The 22,551-nt window shown below is 42.9% G+C and overlaps 2 protein-coding genes across 16 annotated transcripts in view; one reads left to right on the top strand and one right to left on the bottom strand.

Annotated features, from left to right (window-relative positions):
• Positions 1–22,551, bottom strand: part of PPFIBP1 (PPFIB scaffold protein 1) — a 173,954-nt gene that overhangs the window by 87,313 nt on the left and 64,090 nt on the right. Inside the window, exon 4 of one of the 15 annotated variants that reach the window (XM_087855716.1) lies at positions 19,664–19,713. The exons of the other annotated variants lie outside the window; for them this stretch is intronic. The gene's annotated coding sequence lies outside the window, so the exon portion shown is untranslated. The remainder of the gene's footprint in view (positions 1–19,663; positions 19,714–22,551) is intronic. 15 annotated transcript variants of the gene reach the window in all.
• Positions 6,899–8,256, top strand: C25H12orf71 (chromosome 25 C12orf71 homolog). Its single transcript, XM_087855927.1, is given in 3 exon segments — positions 6,899–7,543; positions 7,943–8,213; positions 8,216–8,256. Coding segments are annotated over 3 exon segments (957 nt in total).

The raw sequence follows: 22,551 nt of genomic DNA, 5'->3' as shown, positions 1-22,551 counted from the left end.
TTTTAAAAATGCTTATTTTGACCATATTTTAGACTCACAGAGAAGTTGCAAACACAGTATCCATACATCCCCCTGCCCACTCCCTCTAATACCAACAACTTGTGGAACCAGGACAATGATCAGACCAGGAAATTAGCTTTGATATAATACTATTATAAAACTATTAACTAAAATAAAGAACATATCGAAATCACTCTTTTTCCATCAATATCCTTTTCCTATTCTAGGATCCTGCCCAGAATCCCTCAGTACTTTTTTTAAAAAATTATTTATTTACTCTGGGGGCAGGGGCAGAGGAAGAGACAGAGACAGAGAGAGAATCTCAAACAAACTCCCGGCTGAGGCAGAGCCCACGGGTCTCCAGGTGGCTGGACCTCACAACCTGAGATCAAGACCTGAGCTGAATCCAAGGGTCAGACGCTTAACCAACTGCAGCATCCAGGTGCCCCAGAAGTACATTTGTAGTTGTTATTTCTCCTTGGTGTTCTGCAGTGTTTGACAGTTTTTCCATCTTTCCTTGTTTTAATGACCTCGACACTTGTCAGTTATTTCATTGAATGGCTCATAATCAGGGTCTGTCTGATACTGTCTCATCCGTAGGCCGTGATTATGCACTATGGGCAAGACTACCACAGAAGTGATGCTGTGTCCTTACTGCACCATACCACAGAGTTTGTGATTATTTTTGTATTGTTAAAATAGTTCATAATTTCAAAAGATAAAAAATAAGCAGCGATCTTAGACTGGGTTCTCCAGAAAGACAGGACCACTAGTAAATATATGTATATATGTATGTGTACACACACACACACAGGTTTATTATAAGGAATTGGCTCATGCATTTCTGGAGACTGAAAAGTCCCAAGATCTGCCATGAGAGCAGGAGAGCCAGTGGTAAAGTCCCAGTCCAAGGCCAGAGGCCTGAGAACCAGGGGAACTGATAAATAAGTTCAAGTCTGAGTCCAAAGGCAGGAGAAGACCAATGTCCTTGCTCAGAGACAGGCAGAGAGAACAAATTCTTCCTTACTCATTTTGTTGCTGTATGCAGTCAGGCCTTTCAAACATTAGCTTGATGGCTATCCACGTTGGGAAGAGCAGTCTGCCTTACCCAGTCTACCCATTCAAATGTTAATCTCATCTAGAAACATCTCCACAAACATGCCCAGAAAAATATTTACTCAAATATCTGGGTTTCCTGTGGTTCAGTGAAGACAACACATAAAATTAACCCTGACAGTAGCTTAACTTCTAAATTAGAAACTTCCTACTTTGTATATTTAGGTTCCAAATCCCATCAAGCCAAGTGGATTTTAGGAAGTGTTCCAATTTCTAAAGTTATCATTATTACTAGCTTCAGACCTAAAACATTGTAAATTCATGACATGCTATCATTTAAAAAATCTTAGGGGCACCTGGGTGGCTGTCAGTTAAGCGTCTGCCTTCAGCTCAGATCATGATCCCAGGGTCCTGGGATCCAGCCCTGAGTTGGATTCCCTGCCCATTGAGCAGTTTGGTCTCCCTCTTCCCCTCCCCACCTTTTGCTCTCAAACAAATAAAGAAAATATTTTTAAAAAGTAAAAAAATCTGAGGAGGTTTTATTATGGATGATTCTACTTCAAGAGAAATGGTGACGATGAGCCAGCTTATATTTAGATTAACAGTGATCCAAGAGAAGCTTGACCAGCAAATCAAATTAAAGCCTTAAAAAAATTAACATAAGCTAATAGGAACCCAAAATCCCCTGATCTCTTATTACAGGTGAAAGCTGAGTCATCTTTTAGAATTGACTACACTGCTCATCATGGCGTCCTAAAGAGCTTATATGCCATTGCTTCCTTGGAAAGACGACAGCTGAATGAAATATGTATGTGTACACACATACATATAAAATCAAACTATGCCCTCTTTTCTGGACAAGAGAGGAGGCGAGTTTCAGATCCTCTCACTATCTGAGTTGTATATTAAGATGAAACATATATATGTATATGCACACAGAGTTGACCCTTGAACAACGTGGCTTTGAACTGCACAGGTTCACTTATACATGGATTTTTTTCCCCCAAAACAATACAATATCTCTTAAGGCTATTAGTATTTAAGTTTTGAGGAGTCAGAAGTTATGCTCAGATTTGCTACTGGGGGGGGGGGATGGTCAGTACCCTAACCTCTGTGCTGTTCAAGTGTCAACTGTACATGTATATATAAATATGGAGAGAGAGAACAGTGTATAAATAAATAAACTTTCAAGTCTTTTCTGAGGCTTCCCCCATTTGAAACTCTTTTATCTTCAGGATCACTCTAAATGTTGGTGGTTTAGGCTGGGAAATAATTTTTTCCAACTTAAATGTTTATATTTAGTTCAAAGTGTTCCATTTCCATGGGTAACGGTACCACAAACAGTTTTTCCCTCACCTTCACGGAAAGAAAGCTACTCACAAATGCTTTTCTGGGTTCCCAGTGCTCTGGGAGGCAGTCACAAGGGTTTTTATAAAAAGCCAGAGCCGGGTGATCCAGGTCTCATTATGCCAAAGAGGAAGCTGTTGAACAACCATTCTAAGTCTTTTAGCCCACCCCAAATGTGGACGCCATTGTTTTGGGCCAGTCCCACGTACCACACGCACCTCCTGCAAGTCTCTTAGAACATACAGCTCTACTCAAAGTGGTTTATTTCAAAGAAAGAGAACATGGGTTTGCTTTTGGGCTGGGTCACCTCTCCCAGGGATCTTCAAGGGAGGAGGGAGGCAGTCAGCACCCTGAGAGACAAGAGTGTGTAGAGGTAAGAGTATGGGCTTTAGAGCCAGACTTCCTATGTTTACATCCAGGTTCTAGGGTTTATGATCTTGGAATGTGAGCAAGTTACATAAATGCTCATGCCTTGGTTCCTTCATCTGTAAAACAGAGCCAATAATGATACGTAACAGATTGGGTTGCTGTGAGGATTAAACAAACACGTATAAAGTGCTTAGCACAGGACCTGGCGTGTAGTAAATGCTCAATAAATGCCAGTAAGTCTGTAGGTCCTGATGCCACCGCCCTGGGATTAATCTAGGTCCCCAGTCACTCATGGGACTTGTGGTCACTTGCCAGCTGTTGGGTAGAAGACAGGGTTTTTCCCCAACTCCATCTGAGACAAAGTTGCCTAAAAACAATCTTATTTAACAGAACCTAAAATGTAAACCAGTACAACAGTGAAAAACCCGAGGCACAGCAAGCTTTAAATGTAATCTTGTTCGGGGCACTTGGGTGGCTTAGTCCGCTGAGCTTCTACCTTTGACTCAGCTGGTGATCCCGGGGTCCTGGGATGGAGCCCCTAAGGCGGGCTCCCTGCTCAGTGGGGAGTCTGCTTCGCCCTCTGCCCCTCCACCTGCTCTTGCCAGTGTGTGTGTGTGTGTGTGTGTGTGCGCACACGGGCTCTTTCTAATAAATAAAATCTTTAAAAAATGTAATCTTGTTAAATGGAAATAAAGACAGAAAAATATTTGGAAAGGATCTTAAGCAACTGATAGATTCCATTGAGCTGAGGTTCTTTTAAGTCAGACTTGTATTTCTTGGCTTTTTTTCTGGGGGGGGTGTGTGTGTGTGTGTGTTTAAATCCATGCCTCTTTTTTGATAAATATAAAAACCTTACGGTTTCTCTTAATGCTATTTAAAACTCGACCTTTTTACAAAATGGACCAAAAGCAAATCTAAGCAATGTTAATTTACGAATATATTTGTTCAGAGTACACATGGGCTTTATCTCCAGGAAACCAAGAAGGTGCCCTAGTCCCTTCCTGGAAATCACTGAATTGACTGAAAATCAGTATCGTATAGTCTCACAGTTTAGATCAGACTGGAGGTTGCTATGCCCAGTTTATCAAGATGATTTTGCTCATAGAAAAGTTTTTTTGGTTTAGTCTATGCCACTGAGAGCCTTTGATCCTACATGACCCCACATCTGTCCTCAGAATTACACATATGGAAACAATGAAAGAGTTACTACCTTCACCCATGATTTACCCACTGAGAGCACTAGAGCAGCGAAGGCCAAGTAACCAGACTGGGTCACTGTGGAGCTATGACCTGACCAATTCCCAAATAATTTCATGATGCCACTGGAAAGTGCCACTGGAAAGGGAAGGGTTCACAACAGCGGTTAAGGGAAGAGCAGCCTGGGAAGTGGGAGGGCTTGGTGAACAGAAGAGATGCTTTCAATTCCAAAAGGACCAACACACCTCATGTTCTTGGCGGCAGTTAACAGAATTGGTGTAAAAGAAATGCAGACTTAATCTTGCAATAAGACAAAAGGCTAGCTGGGAAACTTGAAGAAGAAAATGGAGGTCCTCAGCATAGCATTCTTACAAATTTTTCTATATCCATCTTCACTTTCTTCCTTCTAATATCAGGGGATAACAACCTATCCCTCTACCCATGCCATGAATCCCGCCCTTACCCTCTCCAAAAGCAGCAGCCAATCTCTTATATTTTGAACTCTCCCCCGTATCGATTCCTTGCCCCTTTTTTCTTTGGGGGAATGGGTGCAAAAACTAACCTTGACTCTGCTTCCTCCTCTTACTTTCTCATTCAGACATTTCTAAACTACAGTCTGTATTCACTGTTCTCACTCCCTTTCCTCTCATTCATTCCTCAACCCCGTGCAAACCTACGGATCCCATTCTCATGAAAGTCAACTAATAACATTCATGCTGCCAAGTCCATTGTAAGTTTTGTTTTAATCGTGCCAAGTATTTCAATATATTTTGAATTACCTGGAAGAATGCCAGATAAATGAATACCACCATCCTGACTACAGCCTTACAGGATAATATCCAAGCTCCCCAACAGGGGCGGAAAGCCTTCCATGATCTCACTGACCCCCATTTACCTCATCAAGCTTGATCTCCCCACACAATCAGCTGTTTCTCACCTAGGTGTCCTTGCTCAAGCTCTCCCCTCTGTCGAAAAGGCCCTCCCCCGCACCCCCACTCCCGCCCCCCCTTTTTAAGAAACAGCACAAGCAGGGGGAGGGGGAGAGGGAGAGGAAGAGGAAGAGAGAGAATCTCAGTAGGCTCCACACTCAGCACAGAGCCCCACACAGGGCCTGATCTCACGACCTTGAGATCATGACCTGAGCCGAGATCAAGAGTCAGATGCTTAACTGACTGAGCCACCGAGACACCTCCCCCTTACCCCTTTTACCTCACAACTCCTATTGTCTCATAAATACTAAGATCACAAGTAATCTCCTCCAGGAGGCCTTTCCTAATATTCCCATCCCAAACTCACCCTGGCTGCGTGAGGTACCGCCTTTCGTTCTCCCATGACATTATTTTTTTTTTTAAAGATTTTATTTATTTATTCGACAGAGATAGAGACAGCCAGCGAGAGAGGGAACACAAGAGGGGGAGTGGGAGAGGAAGAAGCAGGCTCCCAGTGGAGGAGCCTGATGTGGGGCTCGACCCCATAACGCCGGGATCACGCCCTGAGCTGAAGGCAAACGCTTAACCGCTGTGCCACCCAGGCGCCCCTCCCATGACATTATTTTTAAGTCCTGTTGCTGCACTTACCATTTTGTCCTATGACACGCTGTTTATGTCCATCTCACCAACTAGGCTCCAAACTCCTTAAGACAGAAGCCATCTTCCACACCCACGTGACAGGAGGGAAGGAACTACCATCGCCTTTGTTCTCCTGCCCTCAAAGGGATCCTCTTCAGCCCAAGACAGGATGAGTACAGAATAGTGTGGAAGCAAGGGGATAGCTCTTGTGGCTTTCTATCCCTTTTTTTTCTCTTCCCACATTTCTGACTCTAACTTGGGTCCTTGTGTTGCCATAGTAACCAACAGTCCCAGAACACAGACTGCTGGCAGTTGGACTTCCAGCCACTGCGAGTCAGGATATGAAGGATTTCTAACCTCCCCAGTTTATGGCTCAGGAGCTGGCAGCGCCGTGTTCATGTGGGCAGCCACCAGAGCAGGGCGTGACGGAGTGGGTGTGTGCGTTTGCGTGTCTGCGCGTGTGTGTGGGTGCGTGTGTGCGTGTGTGTGTGTTATTCCTCCACCCCCAGGTACCTACTGGGGCATCACAGAAAAAGCTGCACTGAAAAATGCCAACAGATGGAGGGAGGATGGGCATCTAAATGGCTATAACCTTTCTGGAAAGCAATTTCATATCAACTCCAGTTTAATCTATCGGTGATCTTTGATCCATCAAAGCCACAGATATATAAAGGGAGACACAAGGATTTATTGATAAGGGGGCTTACTGAAGATTTATTAAAATAGTAACAACCACCTAGCGGTCATCAGTAAGAAAGTCGTTAAAAATGACAAAATAGCCATATACATGTTCTACTGTAGGTTTTACCATAAAATACAATAATCCTAGCTTCAAAAGCTGTGTGACATCCACGTATATGTGTGTACGTATGTGTACAAACACACGGGTACACATGTATGTGCACATAAAGAAAAGAAAAGGAAATCCACCAAAATGTTTTCAGGGATGGTTATCCACATCTCTGGACAGTAGGATCATAAACATATTTTAATTTCATCTTCATACTTTTCTGTATTTTTCAAATTTTATACAATGATCATTTTTTTCTCTTATAATGCAAGTTGTTTCAACTGCAGCAAGACAGATGATGAGCGGTAGCAGGTGGAGAGGATTAGTGGAGAGGCTGCCATACAAAGAGAAACATTTTTTCAAGGGAGGGGGTGGCCTTTTTTGCCCTTCATTAAAGAATACAAAAGTAGGATGAACTACTGGAATGGCATAGTTACAAACAGAAAAAAGGAATGGATAATTTTATTGCTTAAGTACCATGACTTCCCTCTTCTCCCCAATCCCACCTATTTTTTCTTTCTTTTGAAGATTCCTGAGTGAGGGAGACCTGAGATGTGAGTCCCTGAACTCCATGGCAGACTTACCCTGTAGCAGTGACAGATCGGACACCACAGACAGCAGCTCTCAATCAAACCTGAGCCTCTCTGTGGGTTACTTCCCCTGTGAAGACACATTCTCCTATGAGAACACCATCTCCTGTGAAGATATGTCTTCCAAGGGTCCTGCAGTCCTTGTCCCTCCCATCCAAGGGACGTGGAGGACTGAAAGTACAGGCAGACTCCTGAGGAGACGAGACCAAATTCGGGGCGACCCAAAGCAGTTCTGCAAACTTAGCATCACCCTGGCCTGGGATGTTGATGTGGGCTCTAACAAGTCAGACTCCATAGCTAGTTGGGACATAAATGGAAGCAATCAGTGGATAGACAAGTACCCCGACGAGAACACACAACTGACTCTCAGCAAATTGGACAGTCTTGTTCAAAAGCTTGAGAAATTTCTAGAAAATCAGAAAGATGACGAAGAAGATGACTCTGCACTCCTTGGATCTGCTAAGGAGGAAGTTTTCCAGTTGTTCAGCAGCTCCCCTTCAGACATAGCTCAGGTCAGTCATCAAGAACATGATACTTGTCAGGACTTGCCCCACACCCGCCAACATGAAGGGATCATCCAGTTTCCACAGATTCCTCCAAGACTTCGGGAACATGAACTTGCTGAGGTGAGCAGAGGGATGCCTCACAGGCAAAAGGGGGATGGAACCTGGTTGGGGGGGGCAGTTCGAAATGCATGGAGCATTACCATCTGCTCTGAAGCAAGGCCAGCCTCCCTCAGTGTCTAACATGGCCAGTGGTTGGAGGCAGGAGGCTAACAGCAAGGAAAGGGGTCAGGGTAGAGTCGAAGGGAAAATACTGAGGAGCACTGAAGGAGAAAAGACGGTACGGAAGTTAAGAAAAGACTAACAGTTATGAACCCCCGCCCCATGTGTGTTTAAGTATTAAAATTTCACATTTACAGTTGGATTATTTTGGATAAAAGGATTTGAATTCCATAAGTGGGTAAATATGGGCCCCACTGCTGTCCAGGTTATACGTATTTAACTCCTTCATTTTCTCGGCAGATGGTAAGCCAGACAACTGGCAGCCAAAGGACAAGCACTGTAGAGACCTCCTCAGTCTCACTGGGTCAGCCACAGGAGGAGGACACTCATTCTAGAACACAGGCCCTCTCCTGTGTGAACTTCAGGTGGGTCTTCCGCTGGCTAAGGCAGCAAGTCCTCTCCTCACTCCTCAGGAGACTACACCCCGAGGCCACTGAGAGCCTCAATCAGCCGGCACAAAAGAGAAGACTCTCTCACAGAAGCAAGAGAATCCAACCTCAAGACTTCCTCGAATAGGACATCCTCTATAGCCAGATTTTTTAACCTTTTCATAGCCCCTATTCTACAATCCCCATGAGTTAATTGTTTTCTAATAAATATAACACATACTCTTATTATTCATGTCTTCCTCTTCCAGCCCACCATCTTGACTCAGGCTGAGAATCTGTATGTTGTCTAGAAGACTGAAAATATTCTTTGTGAATTTTAAGTAGTATTATCCTTCCTCATTCCTCCCTTTATCCTCCCTCACTCCTTATTATCTTTCCCTCCTCCTCTTCCCTTCTTACTGTATTTTACTCTATTTTTATGTATTTTCACTTATTTTAATATTAACCCAAATGCCCATTTTCAGAAGGCAGGAGTATAACCCATCAGAGTCCTAAGATGGTAGTGTGGTTTTGGTTGAACTTCTAGGGCTCGAACCAGTGGCAGAGGACACTGAATCACTCAGGAAGCGGATTTCAGTGGGCAGTGTTTCAGCAGTTCAGACGGCGGATCTGATCTTCCCAGGGGACCTGACTGGTTCTAGTGTATGCTGCCTTGGCTAGAATAAGTGGCTCACTCGGGAGGAATGTGAGGATTGGGAATGCGACTTAACCACTCAAAGTCTAACCCTCCTTGTTCAGAAGATGGGGAGGCTAATACTATGAACCTCACAGGGTTGTTGTGAGAACAAATGATATAATTAATGACAATTTCATTGTTGCTGCTGCTGTTCATTCTCCAGAGGATCTCCCCAGAACACTCGACCCAAGGGACATCCCAGAGTGACAGCTTCAGAGTAATTCTCATTGAAATATTTCCCACACAGAAGCAATATTTACCCAAAGTTATGGGTTTCTGCAGATCTTGACTCAAGCCAGTCCTCTCCCAGTCCATTCCCCACTGTGTCTTCTGAAATTCCTTTACAAACGGCAATAAACTCTCCTCTAAATTTCAACTTCTTTAAGTTGTACTCACCTCTCACCCTTTGGCCTGCCCTCTCCCTCTTACTGATAACACCTCAACTTCCCACGACCACTGCCGTCTTCCTTAAACACGCACAGGCTTACGCGAGAGCCCTCCTTCATCAGCTTTTGCTACCAGCCTATGACCCGCAGAGCTCATGCGCTTAAAGCATAGGGTTCTTCGGCCTCAAATTCCTCCCTTTCCCTACTTTCAATTCCCTTTCCTCCTTCCTTCTTCTCTTCCTTCCACAAATATTTAGCACAAGAAGTGCCAAGTACTTTTCTAACTTACAAAAACAAATTCAATCCCTGGGGCTCAGGTGGCTCATTAGTCAAGACGTAAAGCCATGTAAACATACGACTAGAACAGGTTACAGGTCATAACAGTCTGTGTGAGGTGCACACTGAGCACTAAAAATCAACACGAGGAGGCAGATTTTTAAAAGTTTCATGTCTGAGGTTGCTTGAGTTACAAATGTGGTTAGTTTAAGGTGGAGGACTTGAAGCTGCTGGATAAATCGATGTGGTGTTCACGTGTGCAGTTCTGACTGGTTATGTGTGAGAGACGGTGGGGATGATATTGCCCAAGGAATGATAGTATGATGGGAGGGAAGAAATCAAACAACAGGGCCTTCTTAGCAATATATGCTCATGGTCATGTCCTGAGCTTCTTTACAGGCACTCCTCACTTTATCCAACTCTCTGAGAACATCTTCGCATTTGATTGGCTCCCCTGAACGCTCTCTTCCACCGCCACTTGCCCTTTGACTTCACCAAGATGTTGAGTCCCATTACCGCACCTGTTCATGAGTTTTGGTCCCTTCCTTCCAGATCCAACCTAGGCACCTCCTTCCCCGACTGCGGCATATCCACCACATCCAGTATCATTCACAAAGCCTCGCCCTTTCCAGATCTTCTTTTAATCTATACTTACCACATTCCCCAACAGGATACTCGTGCTTCTCGTAAGGGCCAACACACAAAACACAGGGATTACTTTCTCCATTCCTGGAGAATTCCCCCCACTGCTTTTTCTTTTCTTTTCTTTTTTTTTTTTAAAGATTTTATTTATTTATTTGACAGAGAGAGAGACAGCCAGCGAGACAGGGAACACAAGCAGGGGGAGTGGGAGAGGAAGAAGCAGGCTCCCAGTGGAGGAGCCTGATGTGGGGCTTGATCCCAGGACCCTGGGACCATGCCCTGAGCCAAAGGCAGACGCTTAATGACTGAACCACCCAGGCACCGCCCCCCCCCCCCCCGCACTGCTTTTTCAAGTCCCCCCCACTGCCTGGGGAATTTGTCCTTAAAGACTCCACTCTTGAGTTACTATGAGGCCAAGAACGATCCTTCCGGCTTACGTTGACCACGTCCTTCCTTAAGCCATCCCCCAGTCCCCATCCTGCCACCCTCACCCTGTGACTTGTACTCTTCAGCTCTCTTTACGTAACTATTTTACCTACAGACTAACTTCTTAGTGCCTTTTTATGGCAGGATCCTAACACAATGTCTGGTATGGAGTAGTCTGTCTCTATATAATTTTTAAAATGATTTGACTATATCTTATCTCTTTCAACTTTTTCCTATACGATTTTTTAAAAAGTGAAATACAACAGCTTAGAGTCACTATTCTTTAAGTTAAAAGTTAGGGCGGACAGAGTTAAGAGCAGGCATGGGAGTGGAAAGGGGGGAGGCAGGAAGAAAACAGAAATCCATGGAAGGTCAAGAGAGGTGGTGACCCACAGACTGAGAAACCTAACACCAGGAGTAGTTAGAGACTACTTTGAAATGTTAATTCAACAAATATACATGGAGCCTTAATGTTGCTTTAGACTAGATGTATGCTATGTCTAAAAGATGACATCTCCTACCTTCATGGCACTAGTAACCAGAGCTCGGTTATTTTAACTCTTTCTCTAGTAATTAAGTCCAGCTCTAAGAAAAACTCAACCAAAATGAGCTACCTCAAAAGACCGCCCATGGTGAATAAGAAGCCCTGTCCATTAGCAAGATTTCTTACATATTTGTGCTTATTTTTCAGTGTTATATAAACCTGCTTAACAGGTATGAGGTTTACCTCTAGAATTCAAACAACGTATTTTATAAAGCCTTTACAACAAATATTCTCTGTAAAGAATTAGAATTTTAAATATTCTTTGGGGTTATCATGCTACATCTCAGAAAGCAAGTCGAAGTGCTTAAAAATAGGAAATATTTCAATACCTCCTCATTCATCACTGTGTCAAATATGCTATGAAGCTATCAGCTACGTGCTAAACTATGACCAGGTTCTCCACTTTTTGTCACATACATGGGGCCGGGGCCGGAGGCGGCGCACTATACATTGAAAGGACCAAGAGCAAAATGGAAGTGGTCACTGAAAGATCCTGTTTTTGCTGTGACCTTAAGCATCGAATGATTGCACTTGCCAGACACATGCTAATTAAATTACCCAATGTTTTGGGGTTCCCATTATCCCAAAACTAAAACCATTCCTTCAAGTGAATTGCTCGACCTCGAAACCCATAAAGCTCAGCTACTTGAACTAGAGAAGTATTACCTTAAATATTCATATTCTAGAATCTGTAACATCATAATGAGCCAGAATACAGTGAAAATTTATCAAGCAAACATACTCAGCTTTCTTCACACACAGAATCGGATAGACTAGTGTAAATTTTACAGCTCGCCCCGTGTCAATTTCTTACTCAGCAGGATCCCAATGACAGAAAAAAGTGCATGCACCGTACCAGCAAAACAAAGGCAAAATCATTTTCTTCAGACTTAACATCATGTGAAAGTTCATGGCTCCAGAGGACACAGAGGTCTAGGTCTACCTGGTCACAAAAACTGTGTCCAAAATCCTCTTATCAAACAATGAAAGGAAAAATGAAACAAATTATAAATGAATTCCTAAGACTGCCTGGTAGGGTTTTTACCCCAAAGTTAAGAACGGTTTTGTTTCGGCAGGAGGGATAGCTAACTGCTTCAAAAATCAGTCTTTTCATGATGAGTTGCAAGTGGAAGAAGGTCTACTGCATGCAGTGGACTCTAATTTCAAGATGGATGAGGAGGCTTTATATTGCATCGCCTGGAATCAAGTTTTCCCCGCTACCCCCCTCAACCCCCAACAAAGAGAACAACACCCTGCTTTCAAAAGTGAAATAAGATCCTCATCAGATAACAGGAATCACTGAGCGAGCCAGTCAGGAGTCGGGTGGGTACAAAGGCCTTAAGATAAATTCCCAAAAGGATTATAAACCTAGACCAAGAAATCCCCCTACTAAACAATTTGTTTACTATTCCACCTTTCAAAGGAATTCCACAGTTTTGATGCCCTCTGATTTCAATCTAATATGCTTCCCAAAGAAAGATTTCGGAGGCATTTTCAAATGGGAGGGCACACAATAAACATCTATTCAGATTGTGGCTGTGTCATGAAAATTCACCTCATTATTACTGATTTCTCTTGGCCTAGAAGGACATCAGAATGGCAATTTAACTTCATTTGTCCTCTTCTGTATCAATAAAGATTATTTTAAGTGCAAATCCCCCACACTAAACAGACCTTCCTCTCCTCACAGAACTTTCCCGAGCAGCCACTCACAAAGGAAAACACCGGACATATTCATCATTAATACAGGCTTGGAGAGTTGTTTTTATGTTTCCCTTCTATCAACTCCACTGTCCTCTGTCTTTGGGGCCTAGATTTTCCCCCAAACAGGCATGGGGGATAAAAAGGAGAATTTTTCTCCAGTAAAGTGACCACAAATTCAATTAGTACCCTATCATAACCACCACCATAACAGATGCACGTAAGAATCATGGAAGCGCTGAGTTCACTACATTGTACCCCTGAAACTAATATCACCCTATATGTTAATTAGAATTTAAATAACAACTTAAAAAAAAATTAAATGCTAAAGCCATTGCGTGAATGGCTGTTAGGGAACAAGACATGCACATGATCTCCAAGAACTACCCGGCAGACTACGTATTAGTTATCAAGGGGTTCAGGTACATTTACAATGGAGCGAAGTGGTGAACGCCAGTTTAACCAAATGATTCAATCCAGCCTAACCAACATCGCGTACCTTCTGAAAAGAAGCACTGTATTGTTGCTAGCACTCTGTGTTTACCCCGAATCTACTCGGGAGGAATCCAACCATCCGATGAATCCAGACTATATGACACTCTTCTAGACAATCACCTGAGACTTTTCAAACATGTTAACATCATGAAATACCAAATAAGAGAAAACAAAAAAGTCACGGAGACCAGACAATTCACAACGGAGACCAAAGAGCCATGATGACCAATTGCTATTCATAATCCTTCACTGAATTGTTGATCAAATTCTCAAAACTATGATAAAAAACATTTTTAAATAGGTGGACAAATCCAAATACGGACTGTATCTTAGATCATTTTATTGTGCGTAATAAGAATATTATGGCTATGTAAAAGAATGCCCTTGGTTCTTAGAAATTGAGTGACCCACCACAGTATCAGTAACTTACTTTCAAATGGACGAGGAAAAAAATATGAAATAGAAAATGAGAAACAAAGATGGGAAAAATATTAAGAAAAACTCCAGGAAGCAGGGAATCCAGAACTCGGCTATGAAAATAATATATTTGCTATACTTGTGTGATAACAGTATCTTAAAGATGTACATATTTAAAGCTTAAATCTTTAAACGAAACTTAGGTATTGATTTCTCCAATGATCTGGGCTAGGCAATTCTCTAATCTGGATTCATTCATTCACACTGGCACCTGCCTTTGGATTCACCACGGGCTGCAAGGAATTTTCCGTCTCACGGGTTAATAAATATTCATCCCACAAGTCCCTCTAACTGTAAAAAGTTGATCCAGTTGAAAGCAGACTAGCATGCAGGCATTTATCAAAAACTTTCAGATTTCAGGAGTTTATTTAGCTTTTGCTGAGATTTAAAAGAATAATTTTTGCCCAACGGAGAGCTGGGCTCTCTTCTCGTTCAAGTTATCACAAGTTCCAAGGCCTGGATTGCTCATGTTTACCTTCAAAAAAGACCACCTTGGACATTTTCTGTTTTTCGCAAATCAAGGAATAGCCTGCCACTTTATAGTGCTAATTCTTGCAGATTGTTTTCAACATCTCCTTTTATTTTCAGCAGTGCGAGAGTGTTTTGCTTTCTCAAATCTAAGAAGCAGCATAAGCATACAGTCACCATATAATGCACTGAATATACTGGGGAACTTGTGAGAGCAAAACAGGGTGCTTCTAGAGTCCTTATTAACATTTTTTGGTGTATTCCTCTTAAAGCTATAGATTTTTTTTCTTAAACAAATTTACACATTCACATATATTAACACTTTGCGAATAATTCAGAAAGTTCAGAGACGCCTTGAATCCTACTCTTCAATCCCAGGTTCAAAACCTGAAACCCTCAAATAAAACTTTCTGGCTCCAAGTCCCAGGTCTACCTCTAATTTGCTGTGGATGCTGGGAAGTTACTTAACCTCTCTGGGCTTTCCATTTTATCTATAAAATATGATCCTCGCAGTACTAACCACAAAGTGTTGTGGTGAGGATTTAGAAAAAGCGCCTGGCACACAGTATGGGCTTACAAATCTGAGCTGCTGCTAGGTGCTGTCACATAGTTCCTTTTTAAAATCTTCCTGTTAAAAATCTGCCACAGCGCCTTATGCCTACAGAATGAAGTCCAAGTAAACTGTCATTAAATCTCTAAAATCAGATCCCAACGTACTTTTCCAGTCTTATTTTATAATGCTCTGCGCTTGCCTCTCATGCTCCTTGAGGTATTTATTCCCTGTGCTTTTCTGCCTCGGCGCCTCGCTCATACTGTCCCCTCTCTTTGCAACTGCCCAAACCATGTCAGTCTGCCCTGCTACCTACTTGCTCCTAAATGCACCCTTTTAAGGTTCCTGTTAAATTCAAGCTCTTCTATAGCAGTGAGCAGGCTAGAAATAATCTCACCTTTCTTTGGGCTACCATAGCAGTCCCTGTAATAAGCGTACGTTTTATCCTGTTTTACAGAAATGTGCTGCCATGTCTTTCTCTCCCACTAGACAAAAGGCCCTGTGTTCTGCTTATCTTATCTTTCCATGCTCCAAAGCCCCTGGCCCAGTTTCTTGGACATAGTAACTCCATGATAAATATTTGGTGAAATGAATGGTTAATCTGCAGGAAATAATTGAAACAGATAATATCTGAAATTGCATGTCATTTCCTCGCATATAAAATGTAACTAGCTTCTACTTTAATTAAGTCTAGCCCCTGGATATTTATACTGAGGGCCAGGGAGCGTGGCGTCCTGTAGATGTTTCCTGAGTAGAAAAGCTCAGTTTTGTACAACAAAGCTAGTGAACAAAAGAATGGTCACCTCTTTCTATTTGTCTGAGTAGAAACTGGTATTCTGATATTCTACCCTCTTTCTTTTTTTTTTTTTTTTTACTTAAAAAGATTTTTTTTTAAAGCCTTCATATTCTCTAATCCTCCAGACAATGTTTAGCTTCATTCACCCAAATACATTTACTGAACACAACATACCAGAGGCTGTGCACCAAGATGATTAGATAGGCCCTGCCCTTGAAGGACTCCTACTTGTCGGGGGGACAGGCCTCTTGCCAGACACAGCAAAGGGGACGACGTGGGAGAAGGAGCAGACAACACTGGCAAAGGGAACAGCCCATGTGGAAGCCAAAAGTCCTAGCAGGCATGGGTGGCAAACAGGGCAAAGTGCACTTTTGCTGGAGCACAGGGTGGTAAGAGACAGAAATCGGAAGTACCCAGATGGAAGCCAGATCACAAAGGAGTTTTGAACTGTATCTTCTAGGGAGAATGGAATTGCGAAGGAAGCTATTGAGATGATTGAATCCATGTTCTAGAAAGGTTTCTAATCACAGCAGTGTGGCAGTGGGACTGAAGTGGAGAGAAGTTGGCAGCGGGAGTAAGAGCAAAAAAGAAAAGAAAGAAACAACCAGCCGGGCTCCATGGTGAGATGGAAGAAGGACTAAAATGCAGTTTTAGCCCTGAAGGAGTTTTCTCAGTATAGTTGGTGGTCTTCCTGTTGCTCTCTCAGGCCTCAATGCTGCAACACCCTCAGTGCTACACCAGCTCCTGGACACTACTCTCTCTGACAGTTAGTAAGCGTTAAAGGAGTTAATTTAATAAATGCAGGAGACAGGAAACTGTCCAAGCTGAAGAGAAGCACCAGACTCCTTGGGTGCCCTGAAGCAGACCATCAGGTATTACCAAGCAGAACTTCTTGCTCTTTCATTCATTCATTCATTCATTCATTCATTCATTTTAGGAGCCATTCCCTCTCTGGGGTTCCACTGTGTGCTGGCCATTATCACCTTTCATGCCAAGGACACAGGGCTACACAAGACATTGTTTCTTTCCTCTAGGTGTTCAAAGCCTGCCGGAGGTGTTGTCATTTGTTCAATAACAGGAATGATGACTGGGCAAGCTGTCTGTAACGGTCTTCATCCTACACGAGGCTGTTTAAAAATGTGTTCTAGATAATGGTCACAACACCAACATGTCACTCATTTTTTACCTTAAATGATTGGTTTGGTACACGAACTACAGCGCTGGACTGAAAAGGGTTCCTGCCACAATAACTGAGATCACTTTCCTGATGTTGCACAACAGATATTTGTGGATGTGCCCACTCACCAAAATTCATTTGTAACCCCCAAATCAATACAAGCGGTGTTTTCGACGGACATTCAGGCACGCACAGAGCAGCAAAACATTTGAGCGGCCCGCGAGCAGAGTCCCAGCTAAGGCAGAACAAGGCGACACCTTCTTCGTGTTTCTGATCAGCGTTCATACTACAAACACGTGTTTCTAGGGTAGAGGGCCGAAGGGCTATCTAGCGTTCCTAAGTGCAAGAGGGTTGTGATGTGCCTTGCGGAGAAAAATGGACATGTGCAATAAGTTCTGTTCAGGCATGGCTTACAGCGCTGTTGACTGTGAGTTCAATGCTAATGAATCAACAATATTAAATAAGATGCCTTCAAACAGAAACAAGGCTATTGAGGGTGCCTGGGTGGCTCAGTCGGTTAAGCGTCTGCCTTCAGCTCCCGTCGTGATCCTGGGGTCCTGGGATCAAGTCCCCCATCGAGCTCCCTGCTCAGTGGGAAGTCTGTTTCTCCCTCTACACCTCCGCCCCGCTCATGATCTCGTGCGCTCTCATGTTCTCTCTCTCTCTCTCTCAAATAAATAAATAAATAAATACAATTTTTAAAACAACAACAAAAAAGGAACAAGGCTATATACTGACCAACTGAGAGAATGTTGTGACAGGGGCTCACAGGAACCTAAGCTTACATATGCCCTAGGGCCCACGGTTCAGTATTCACTAATTCAGTATTTGCGATGACTTTAGAGAATGGAACTACGACAAGTAAGAATTGGCTGTATTCTATCAGGTAAAGAGTACAAACAACCATACAAAACACAAGGATTTTTTTCAGCTGCACCTTCTGAGGATTCAGGAGGGCCACAAAAGGAGGAAACAGAAACCGCTTTCTGAATCCTACAACACTCTGGTAGAATTCGTGGTACTTTCCGTCCCTCCAGAATCATTCAGACACAGACTCGCAGAGGTGTGAGTCTGCTGCTCTGCTGGCTGGCTAACAAGCGAAGGCCAGAGAAAGGGTCAACAGGCCAGGGGGTGCTGTGGGTCAACGTAAACAGGTGTTTGAGGTGTCACTATTTTCTGTTGGGAGAAGTCTTACATTTGAAGATTTGCTACTCCTCAAAGGCCATTTATTTCCTGCTTGATGCTTCTTTTTTTTTTTTTTTTTCACTCTCCTAACAACAAAGGAGTCTCCATCTGGGTGCAAGGCTTCAGAAAGGGGTGTTGCGTGCCAGACCTCACTCAAAACCTGTTCTGACTCTGAAGAATCAAAAAAAGCCCCCTTCTCTAAGCAAATAATCCATTTATTAATTGCTAAAAATTTACAAATTGCAAGACACTATAAATCCACAAATGATCTGAAACTTCTGCAAATGCCCCAGGATTCACATTTCCCTTTCTAAAAGCTAATCCCCTCAAGCAGGAAACAACTTCCGGACACCGGTGTATTGGAAGCTGGCGTCCCAGCTCCAGAAATTCCATGCATTAAAACCAGAAGCATTTATGGAGAGTTCCATCCTGTGTCTCCCTCTCTCCCAAGGTTGACATCATGTTTATTTGTTAAACAAAACAGTCATCCAAGTTCAGACCTATTGAAAAGCTTCCAAGCAAGATGAGAGGCCAAGGCAAGGAGGAGGAACAGCTAATCAGAAATCAAGGGCAGGAAAAGCTGGACCCAAAATAAATATAGTACAAAATGCCCAGAATAGCCCAGAAAGACAGCTGATGACCTTTTCTTCTAAAATCTCTTAATATCACAGTATCAAATAGCTTATGTATCTAAAACCAAGCTCAGAACTACTACCTCAAAGGTAGGGAATAAAGTAAAAACAAACATAAAAATAGGAAAAGCTGATGGTACAGTGACAATCTGTGTTTTGAAATACAAACTAAAACACAGAAGACAAATATAATTAATGCGTGGGACTGACGAGTTAGTCGTTGGCGAGACGACTCATTCCTCATACCTCAGTCAAGGTAATGGTCATAGAAGTTGTCGAGGCTATCTCGGGCTCTGAAAGCTACCATAATTTCTCAAGAGATAGCATGTTTTATTTTTTGCCTAAAGACTAATGGGTCCTGCTACAACGGCTGTCAATTACCGCACCCCTAATTGAAGTCTCCTCTTGATTGAACAAGCTCTGGGCTGTGACTTGTCAAGCAGAGGGCAGCATCTTGGTATCCAAGGAACACAGAACACACCCTGGGGACACAGCCTCACTTCTTTGATTATGATGCACAAAACCTTAAGCTATGGCTAAATAATAGATTTAAGAACTGCTGAAATTCTTTCTCCCACATCCTTGCTCCCTAAGCCATGGAGAGCCTTGGCTGATTGAAATTCTGATGCCAGAACCATCCTTTTCAAAAAAATGCCATAATATTAACCCATAGATTGACTACATGAGAGTCAAAGTTCCCCTGGACCCTCTTCCTTCTTAAAAAACTGCTGAGACTATACACCTAGGTACCATCAGAAGTGCTATGTGCTTCTAATTAAATACATACATGTATAGCGCTTGAAAGAAAAACACACCACCTGTCCAGTTAGAGAGCCAAGGGCATGCGTGCACACCCACCCTCCACATATTTTGATTATTTATTTGCTAAATGTGTAAACATTTCCTGTTTACAGTTATACCCTTGCATATCTGTATCAAGGAGGAAAAAAAATCAAAGTCACTGGCTGCCAGTTTCCTAAGGGGTGGGGAGAAAACAAAGCAACTGAGAATAAAAAGACCACTACGGCTTTGGCCCAGTGGAGCAAATAGCTGCAAGCAGCCCTCAAACTCCATCCACACCCCCACACACAAAGGAAGCATCTGCCTAAAGGCAGAGTTCTAAGAGCCCAACCACACCTACCTTTGATTGTAAAAGAGATCCTCGATACTTGGTAGAAGAGGAAGAGATTACTAGAGGGGGGGGGGAATAGAAATCTTTTGTAAGTTTCATAAGGAAAAGAAACTCATTTACGTATTGCCTCAAGTCATAATGAACCAATAAAGCTCAAGACAAAACACCTATGCGACACGATTCCAAGTAAGATCACCAACCCCCAGCAGCACTTTGAGAATTTGTAGTAGGAATTAAGAGTAGGGAATGTTTGGTCCACAAAAGGCAATCCGGAGATAAAAAACTTCAACCCCCATATGATAACTCAAGTGTAAAAGCTTACCAGGCTATGGACAAAGAAGCCACAAAGGAGCTGAGCTATGGGGGTTGCTTTTCTCTGGGACACCATTATCTCAGTGGCTACAAAACGTCTGCTCAAAACCACTACAGGAGGGGCGCCTGGGTGGCTCAGTGGGTTAAACGTCTGCCTTCAGCTCAGGTCATGATCTCAGGGTCCTGGGATCAAGTCCTGCATCGGGCCCCTTGCTCTTTCTCCCTCTCCCTCTATCACTCCCCTCTGTTCATGCTCATTCTCTCTCTCTCTCCTTCTCTCTCACATAAAATCTAAAAACACAAAAAAACACCACTACATGACAAGGTGGACTTTTTATGTAAGCAGGCCTGACTAATGATCTGCATCGTCGAACGGCCTTCCTCAGCCTGAAGAAGACAAGGCAGCAACAAAGCCAGACCAGAGGCCCCACCTCATTCTTGTGCCTGGTCCACTCAGCCTCCAAAGCGGTAGGACCAGACAGCTTTCGCCACCACCACCCCTGATCTCCAGAACCATGAACACAATGGAGAGACAAGGGTGTTGCCTGTGCTCTGGGGCAAATGCTATTTCTTCTGTTTGCCAGTTGCCAGAACATCTCAGTGACTGGAAGTACAAACATACCAAAGTTTTTAGTTTAATTCTCCCCTATATGTCCTCCTGCATCAGCTTCATGTAGATACCCATGGGTATAAGAGGGTACAGGTCAGAACTTAGAGGTTATAATTAAGTAATAACACGATTCGGTATTTATTCTTATTTTATTAATTCAATGTCATTCCTATGACAATTATCAAATGTTTTTAAATTAATGTTTGCTTTGATGTCTGGAACAACAAAACAAATCCAGGTTTGGGGGGGGGGTAGGACACTCCCAACTGTGTCATGTGGGAAGTGAGAATTTAAACAGAGATAGGAGAGAAGGCCAAACACAGCTTTCGCAATGCAGCTATGCCATTTATTTAAATACGTTTATTTATGTAGCTTATATATAAATATACACACCCTTTAATGAACAGAGCAGGTGAATTAGAGCTCATTAAAGCAAACGTTGGTGTGAAAATAAATCTAGATACACTCATACAGCCTAAAATCAGTCACAACACTCAAGTCGTTTAATTTTTTATCTGCTCTGGACATTAACTATTTTGTGAACTTAAGTCCTAGCTTGAAACCACTCCTTCACCCACTTTCCTAAGTACCAAAATCTGCAGTCATAGGAACTTCTGGCTTGGAATGAACATGTGGAAGAATCTAGCATTTAAGAAAAATGCAAACACACCCAAAACTAGGTATTACATTTACAGAATTCACAGAACCCTGCTCTGCCTCAAAATGCCAATATAAATTAGCCTCCTGATTTTGTAGATGAAGAAACTAAGGCCCAGGGTAAATGACATTGCAGAAGTACCATAGTTAGGAAAAAAGTCAGAACTAGAATTTCAGAGTCTTGGGTAAAATGTTCTCTATGCTCAAGTCACTCTAAAAGTTTTCTTTTCAGAACACTAGATTTTTCACTTGTTTGATCATAATCTCACTGAGGGCAAAATCAAGCTTAATCTACACCACATGCCCTAATTGCTAGCTCAGAATCACTAACAGGTGAAAAGATTCACCAACCCCACCAGTTAGGATGGGTCCCTATACTGGATATGGTGGTGTGTCGTAAATCACCCACAGAGGGCACCTGGGTGGCTCAGTCGGTCAAGTGTCTACCTTGGGCTCAGGATGGGATCGAGTCCTGCCTCAGGCTCCTTGCTCCCCAGGGAGTCTGCTTCTCCCTCTGCTCCTCCTCCCAGTTGTTCTCCCAATCTCTCTCTCTCTCTTAAATAAAATAAATAAAATCTTAAAAAAATAAGTAAATCACCCACAGAGCCTCCCACCAAAGCCCCCCAGTAAATAAGGACACTTGTTTGCAAAAAGCCTGGAAAGAACTGAGTCAATTCTTCTCAAACAAAATTATGACTTTTCTTTGTGCAAAATGACCCAACTTCCCCCCTGACTCTGAGCTCCACCGGCCTCTTCTTGAACTAACCGAGTAAAGCAGTTCCAACAACCAAGAGTGTCTTCACTGACTCACCCTGGGGAGGGACCAGCCAAAAACACATGGACAAATGCTTGCTTTCATCTTCCCTCTGATTTCAGTTTAAGGCGAGGCAAGTAGGAAAAAATTTACTAGTTTTCACCATACTTAAAAAAGAAACTAGTCTTATATTTTAAAAAAAAACTACCTGAGAACTCCTATAAAGTATCAGATACAAAGTCAAACAGGCAACATCCACCATAATAAGCTTCAGAAAAATAGTAAGAATAATGACCATTTATTTTTAGTGTGAATGCAACTCACCCAAAAGCACACTGCTGATACTACTGCAGCCAACTGTCCCAGCAAACCTATCAGGTCGGCACATGAATATCCCTGTTTTACAGATGAGAAGCTAATCCGGAGAGATCGTGGGGAAAGAAGGTGGTGGAGCTGTGACCTCAACCCAGAATGGTCACACAGCAGGGCCCCCAGGCCCACACCCCATATTTGTTTGAAAATACATTTTTTCCCCCAGTTTGGTCATTCTACTGATTAAGTCCA

This window comes from Ursus americanus, chromosome 25 (genome assembly GCF_024610735.1).
Source record: "Ursus americanus isolate L20-20 chromosome 25, mUrsAme1.1.p, whole genome shotgun sequence".
Lineage (NCBI taxonomy): Eukaryota > Metazoa > Chordata > Mammalia > Carnivora > Ursidae > Ursus > Ursus americanus.
The sequence above is the reverse complement of the archived record's forward strand: the minus strand, read 5'-3'. Positions and strand labels throughout refer to the sequence as shown.